This window comes from Sturnira hondurensis, unplaced genomic scaffold, assembly GCF_014824575.4.
Source record: "Sturnira hondurensis isolate 20B ecotype Veracruz unplaced genomic scaffold, ASM1482457v3 Scaffold0021632, whole genome shotgun sequence".
Classification (NCBI taxonomy): Eukaryota; Metazoa; Chordata; class Mammalia; order Chiroptera; family Phyllostomidae; genus Sturnira; species Sturnira hondurensis.
Window position 1 is genome coordinate 1,245,131 of NW_028094263.1, and position 7,196 is coordinate 1,252,326.

Sequence of the window (7,196 nt, forward strand, 5' to 3'; positions counted from 1 at the left end):
TGTGTGGGTTAGGCCTCTTTCATGAACTCATTAACTCTTTACAGGAGACAAAAATCACTGACTAACCGAGTGATCCTATGACATTTGACATAAATATTAATGAGCAAAATGCCAGTTTTCTTGCACCAACCCCCACTACAGGCAGACTATATAAGACCTAGAGGAGAAGCAAGGTTTTTGTTCCAAGCCATCCAGCCGCGGACGAAACAGGAGTCCAGCCTGTTAGCGCCATGACTTCTGACCCCTGTGGCTCTTCCCTCTGTGGGCAGGTTTCAGAGGCCGAGGCTGCCTCCCTGGGCCTCTCGGCCACCCTGGCGCATGCCAACCGCGTCCGTGTGGGGATGACCCCTCTGGGCCGACCCAACCTCTGTCTGCCCCAGAGCTGCCACACCGCTTGCCCCTTGCCAGGGACCTGCCACATTCCAGGCAACATCGGAATCTGTGGGGCCTACGGTGAAGGCACCCTGAACGGGCACGAGAAGGAGACCATGCAGTTCCTGAACGACCGCCTGGCCAACTACCTGCAGAAGGTGCGCCAGCTGGAGCAGGAGAACGCGGAGCTGGAGACCAAGATCCGGGAGTGGAGCAAGTGCCACGAGACCACCGTGTGCCCCAACTACCAGAGCTACTTCTGCACCATTGAGGAGCTCCAGCAGAAGGTGAGGTTCGTGGTGCTCCAGGTCACGGGTGGGTGAAATATGGCCCATCCGTGGCTTGATTTTATAAATAAAGTTTTATTGGCACAGCTGTGCTTGTTCATTGAGGTATGGCCTATCGCTGCCACTGTAGTGGCAGAGTTATGACAGAGACTCATGGTCTGCAAAGCCTAAAATATTTAGTATCTGGCCCTTTACAGAAAAAGATGACTGGCCTTTGCAGGCTGTGTCCAGGGCCTGGACTGGCGGTGCGAGCCGCACCAGCTGGCATCGGGGGGTTTTAGATTGTGGGAAGAGGATGTCTTGAGTGAAGGTGAATGGGGGTGTGTAAAGGATGGGACGTCGGAGTTGGTCATCCGGGGTTCTGAGTTCATGCTCACGTACTTACAGTTCCTAAATCGTAGTTGCAGAAACAGTGCGACCCAACTGCTGGTGCAGTGAAGGGGGTCAGAGGAGCGTGTTCTAATGCCCTGTGTGAGCCGGTGTGATCCATCAGCGGTACTGGCCTCTCACCCTTTGATCATCAGGTCAATGCCTCTTAAGGGCCTACATCTTAGCTGTGGAGACAGGAAGACCAAGATTGTCAGATGGGGGCCATGGGAATCTTGCTGGGTTCAGAGAAGACCTCTGAGGAGGTTGAGCAAACCAGTGGAAAGAGTGGATCCCACCTTATCTAAAACTTTCATAGCTGGCCATCGTTCTCTGGCCTAGACTCCAGGTCTCCTTGTTTATATCTGCTAAGCATCACAGCTGGCAAACAAAGTCTTTGTTATACGTTCAGTTTACCTCCCATCTCCCAGTTCCTCAGACAAGCATCCTCTTGCACCCCTCACCCACCCTGCACCAGGCAAGCATCTTGTACGTGTTTGGGAGTTTGTGTTGTCTGAGGGGACAACACAAACAGTTTGACCCCCGGCAACAGGACCTGAGGGTCACAGATGGTCTGCGAACAGTGACTCACGGAGCCTACTTTCCTTCTCCAGATCCTGTGCATCAAGTCTGAGAACAACAGGCTGGTTGTTCAAATAGACAGTGCCAAGCTGGCTGCAGACGACTTCAGGACCAAGTGAGTTGGGGTTGGGCGGGGGATAGGGAGGAGCCAAATGTCTCTCCTGGCTTCTCTCTTGTGACACAGTTGACATCAACAAAGTAATCAACCAGGACCCAAACCAACAGTTTCAGCAAGAGAAAACAAAGGACATTAAGCCCAAGATATTAGAAGAAGCGCCCCCCTACCAACCCACATAATTGTTTAGCTTTTATAGGTTATGACAGGATTTAGAATTATCAATCACTTGATTCTATTGTGAGAAGAGCCTGGTGAGTCAGGCAGGGCAGTGGTGGCCTCTTCTTCATGGGGATGCAGAGGCTCGGGGCACTGAAGTGACTTGCCAGAAGTCACGTGGCCACTGAGTGGCAGAACTGGAACTCGGGCCCGATTCCCTACCCTGAGGCCACTTCCTCAGTGAGGATGCAACTCCACACTGCAGCCTGACCAGGCTGTGAGCGCTCCTAACCATGATGCCGTGGAGACTCGTGAAGGTCCAAGGGTTCGTCCCACTGGAGAAGGCCCGCCTGGGAGCAGGAAGGGGCGTGGTACCTCACTGTCTTTCTTCAGGGCGCTGTGGAAGCCTCACTCCTTTTGAGCTAAAGAAAGCCATATCCTTCCTCTCGTCCTGGCATTTGGCTTCTAATCGCAAGATTCCAAGGTCCGTCTCAGTAGGGAGAATGGAAGGGGGCGGTCTGCAGTGGTCCTGCTGTAATGGCCTGGGTGCTCTGCTGCCTCCTCTCTGGCCATCAGCCACGTGTCCATCCCGGCATCCTCAGCACTGGCTGCTCTGCCTGGTCCATCTTAGGTGCCTAGTGTTGAATGACACCAGGGGGACACCCTGTTGCTTTCTGGCCAGGAGCGCACTACCCAGGAGAGGCCAACTCACAGTCAGACTGAGGAGAGAGGCCACTGAGGGTATGGCTGTCAGTTGGGTCCTGGGGCCCCTTCTGCTTTTGGACCTCAACTCCTGTACCTGCCCCGGTGAAGGTACCAGACGGAGCACTCACTCCACCAGCTGGTGGAGGCCGACGTCTGTGGCCTGCGCAGGGCGCTGGATGACCTCACACTCGCCAAGTGTGACCTGGAGGCCCAGGTGGAGTCCCTGAAGGAGGAGCTGCTCTGCCTCAAGAAGAACCACGAGCAGGTGGGTGGCTCTTTGTGTGACCTGTGTAGGCTTCTGGGGGGTGAATTCAGGCCCATTCAGGGGGAGAAATGAGTCTCTTCCTCCTGAGCAGGATGGAGGCTCTGCAGGCCCTGCCCCGCAGTTACTTCACCCACCCAGATGGGGAATTCTGGCTTTTGGGGGGGGGTGTGTGTTCTGTATCCACAGAGGAGCACAGGGAAATCACTGGGGATGATGGACAGTGGGAGATCATCGCGGCTTTGGGTGGAGGACAGTGGGCCCCCTGTGAGCAGGGTGTCCTCCTCCTGTGCCCACAGGAAGTGAACACGCTGAAGTGCCAGCTGGGAGACAAGCTCAGCATCGAGCTGGACACCGAGCCCTCCGTGGACCTGAGCAGGGTCCTAGAGGACATGCGGTGCCGGTACGAGGCCATGGTGGAGACCAACCGCCGCGATGTGGAGCAGTGGTTCCAAGCCCAGGTGGGGCGGGGCCGCGGAGCGGGGGGGCGGGGCCGCGGGGCGGGGGAGCCGGGCTTCCACGTGGGTCCGTGAGCTGACCCACGTTGTTTGATCCACTGTGCTTCAGTCGGAGGGCATCAGCCTGCAGGCCATGTCCTGCTCCGAGGAGCTGCAGTGCTGCCAGTCGGAGATCCTGGAGCTGAGATGCACGGTGAACGCCCTGCAGGTGGAGCTTCAGGCTCAGCACAACCTGGTGAGCCCCTTCGCGTGTGTAGAAGGCTCAGCTTGGCTCCCACTCACGTGAGCAGTTCCAGATTCAGTACCTGCCACCCTAAGATACAGACCAGGACACAGCTTCAAACTCGACCTCATATCCTTTGCATTAAACATCCCCATGGATGCTGATGCTGAGGGAACGAACCTTAACCCAGACGAGGGAGGTTCTGCAAACCTATCCTAAGGTCTGTGATGAAGAGCTGCAGCACACTGGCACGTGGGCAGTTCCTCCAGCTGGGGAACGCTAATGGGCGCTGGACTGTTCTCCGGGTCTCGCAACGTCTTGGGGTGTTGAGGTCCGACTGCAGGGCCTGTGGGCAGGAATCCATTCATGATTTTTAACTTGCTCCTCCTTTCCTTTGGAACCACAGAAGGACTGTCTGCAGAACTCCCTGTGCGAGTCCGAGGCCCGCTACGGCACCGAGCTGGCCCAGATGCAGACCCTGATCAGCACCGTGGAGGAGCAGCTGGCCGAGATCCGGGCCGACCTGGAGCGGCAGAACCAGGAGTACCAGGTGCTCCTGGACGTCCGGGCCCGGCTGGAGTGTGAGATCAGCACGTACCGGGGCCTGCTGGAGAGCGAGGACTGCAAGTATGTCACCTTGTGTCTGTGTCAATGTCATGTGCAAAAGCAGGGACCTCTTATTGTCAATGACCTAAAAAGAGGGGTGGCACTGCAGATGCCATCTTTGGAGACAAACTTGCTACCCAGTGAGCTGGTGAGCTGCGGGTGTGAGGAGGGTGTGCAGGAGTTTTCAACTCATGCTGGCCGTTGTGTGGACCTCGTGACTCTCCTGGGTGCTAGCCACTGCCACAGGGGTTACCATACAGGGAGCTCAGTGCGTTCTGGTTTTACTAAATTCTCTCTGGAAGAAGTAGCGGGCATCTTCACACTCGGCATTAGAAAGTACTGCATGGGGACTAGCACCTACTGTCATGTAGTTCCTCAGCAGTGCTGTGAAAAAGGTCGGATGACTATCACAGCCCTTTGAGCGATGAGGAACAAGGTTAGGGGCTGCATTTAGATTAAGAGCATGGCCGACGTCTGGCCCACTCTCGTCCTTCAGCCTTTCTGCCTTTCCACCTCGTGCCTTTCCACGTGCTGGGTACCCAGTCTCTTTTCACACACGGGTGCTCTGAGCTTGGGCCACAGCTTCTCTGGACTCTGGAAAGTCACCCCCTTTCTAAAGGGATCTCTCAGGTCCAAAATCCTGTTGCCCCTCCAATTCTAAAGTGCTTATACACTTTCGTCTTTTATGTACTTCCAACGCCAGTGTTACAGGCATCTGTTTTCCCCCTGCAGGCTTCCCTGCAACCCATGCACGACCCCCGCCTCCACCACCCGCTGTCCAGCCCCTGCAGCCTGCAGCACCTGCCCTCCCTGCCTTGCCAGGCCTTCACAGGCCTCTTGCGGACCCTGCTCATTGCCTGGATGATGACATACTCCTCAGCCCGAGGTACCAGGAAATGGAAAACGTTCCTTCGGCTCCCCCAGGCCTGCCATCCGAGCCTCGCTTCCTCGGCCGGCCCAGGAAGACAGGCCCCGTGGGGGGTGCTTCTCTGTTGCTGGGCTTTCCCGTCCAGCAGCTCAGCTCTGGCCCCTGGATTTGTGCTTCCTTTTCTCTCTTCTAGTTTCTCTCTCCCACTGCTTCCTGGTCTCTCTGAGATGCGGCAGGCAGCCTTGTTTTTATTTCACCAATAAATTTCACTTCTGCAGCAAAAAAAGAGCTCTCTGCCTGCTGGTCTGTTTCTCCACTCCATGCTGACAGCATTGCTGGGAGCTCCTTGGACCAGCTGTTCCTGGAGAAGCAGGGCTTGTGGCTCGCTCACCAGGGTGGTTCCGGGAGATGGCAAAGCCACGAATGACTGGGGCTAAACTGGCACAGAGAAAACATACCTGGCCCTGAACCTGCTCAAGACTATTTAGAGCCACATTCACGGGGTTTTTAAGATGCACACACTAAATAAAACCCCCCTTTTACCTGAATGAAGCAACATGGTTCACATGCAAAGGAAAAGCTCCACGCAGAGGTTCTGCTGGGCCTCCCCAGAACACCCTGCATCAAGTCAGCTTTTGTGATCTCATGCTCAATCTGAGCAAGACGCTGTGCTGGGCTTTACAGACATGGCCACCAAGGGTCCCACAGAAGTCCTGCAAACAAGGAGCAGCTGTTATTATTTCTAGCTGCTGAGTCCAGACTTGAACCTCAGTCTCTTTGAACTAGGTCCAAAGCCCATGCTCTGGAAGCTTTGAAGGGAAAAATACTTAAACACGAGAAGGGGTACGGTGGTGGCTGTGAAAGTGTGGTCCTCCAACTAGGTAGCAGCAGCATGACCCGGAAACGTGTGGAAGATTCAAATTCTTGAGCCCTGCCCCGGCCTTTTCGAATCAGTAGTCTGGTTACCTAGACGTCCAGATGATTCTATGCACTCTCACATGTGAGAACCTCTGGGTTAGGGCGCTTATTTGGAGAATGAGCCCCTGCCTGGCCACACACTCTGCAGAAGGTGTGTGTGGCCTTGCTCCCCTGATACGTCTCATGGGCGAGGAATGCCTCAGACCACTGACATAGTGAATTTCTGCTGCATGTTACAAAACTCTGGACATGTTAGGTGGTGGTGATTGCTGAGTCTGGCAGACTTTCAGTCTAGAAAGGGTCAAACTGAGCCACCCAAACTCCCCCACAGGTCCCACTGGCAAGTCCTTCCGGCAGCTGCTGGGCTTGAAACTTGCAGGCAATAGACACATGGACCTCAGGGTCCATATGTAGGCAGCCGTGGCTGAGAACGGCATGTCTCTGGAAAGCAGCATTGCAACTGGCCAAAGAGGAGGGGCTGTGGGTTTCTCATCTCTGGAGACATTCAAGCAGGGTCCTTGCAACCACCTGGTGGGGATGTTGAGGGGGGGACTCAGGTGTCTGATGAGGCTGGATGAGATGATTATAGAGGGTCTTCTAGTCCCCAGATTCTATGACTCCAGCTTTCTAGGTCTTATTCATTGGTGAAACCACAAATGTTCAAGTGGAGCCAACAAACCATGTTCCTCTCTGCTCTGCAAACTCCCTGAATCGGAGTCGCTTGCTGAGACATTTGCAAAGCCTGGCGGATGGTCGTTGAATCCAGCCCATCCTGGTGTAGGAGTGAGCCTCTGTCCCAAGCCCCAGGGGTGGAGAAAGCCAAGCTGGGGCCTGGCTGCTCTGCCTCCAACTGCCCTCAAGCCCAGAATCTTACCTGGCGGCTACTGTCTGTGCAGACAGGACTGCTGCTTGGGAGGTGTCAGGACTCCGGAGGAAGTTTTGGAAGAAGGGTCAAAGGCTGTTAAGCCCCCCTCCCGCCTCCACTGCCTCTGCTTTGTTTCCCAAGTGGTGGAGGTGTTTGGGCACAGGTGACACACCTCTGAGGCGCTTACCTGAGAGTGGGTCCCCATAAGAAAGAGCCATTTGGATGAGTCTTAATTTAGCCCCCTGGCCCAAACACCTTCACCTCCTCCTTTGTACTTAAATAGCTCCTTTCATCCAACAAGTTCAAAGCTGCCTAGCAAAATAAACCCGGTTGTTGTTGAACATGACAGAGTAGGCAAGCATTGTGTTTGTTCAGGAGAGCGAGAAGTGAGTCATTCAGAGACTGAGGGA

The 7,196-nt window shown here is 55.0% G+C and overlaps 1 protein-coding gene across 1 annotated transcript; it reads left to right on the forward strand.

Moving 5' to 3' along the window:
* Positions 1-230: 230 nt before the first annotated feature.
* On the forward strand, positions 231-5,931 carry LOC118977992 (keratin, type I cuticular Ha7-like). Its single transcript, XM_037033147.1, has 8 exons — positions 231-659; positions 1,640-1,722; positions 2,695-2,851; positions 3,148-3,309; positions 3,416-3,541; positions 3,936-4,283; positions 4,868-5,021; positions 5,885-5,931. Exons 1-8 carry the CDS (start codon positions 231-233, stop codon positions 5,929-5,931), a joined length of 1,506 nt encoding a protein of 501 aa, XP_036889042.1.
* Positions 5,932-7,196: the final 1,265 nt, after the last annotated feature.

Bases quoted from the DNA above. Each gene is read 5' to 3' on its own strand.
- LOC118977992 (XM_037033147.1), top strand. From the start codon at position 231: ATGACTTCTGACCCCTGTGGCTCTTCCCTCTGTGGGCAGGTTTCAGAG. The intron at 2,852-3,147 runs GTGGGTGGCTCT...CTGTGCCCACAG, and splicing joins TCAAGAAGAACCACGAGCAG to GAAGTGAACACGCTGAAGTG. The intron at 4,284-4,867 runs GTGAGCTGCGGG...TTCCCCCTGCAG, and splicing joins ACTTGCTACCCAGTGAGCTG to GCTTCCCTGCAACCCATGCA.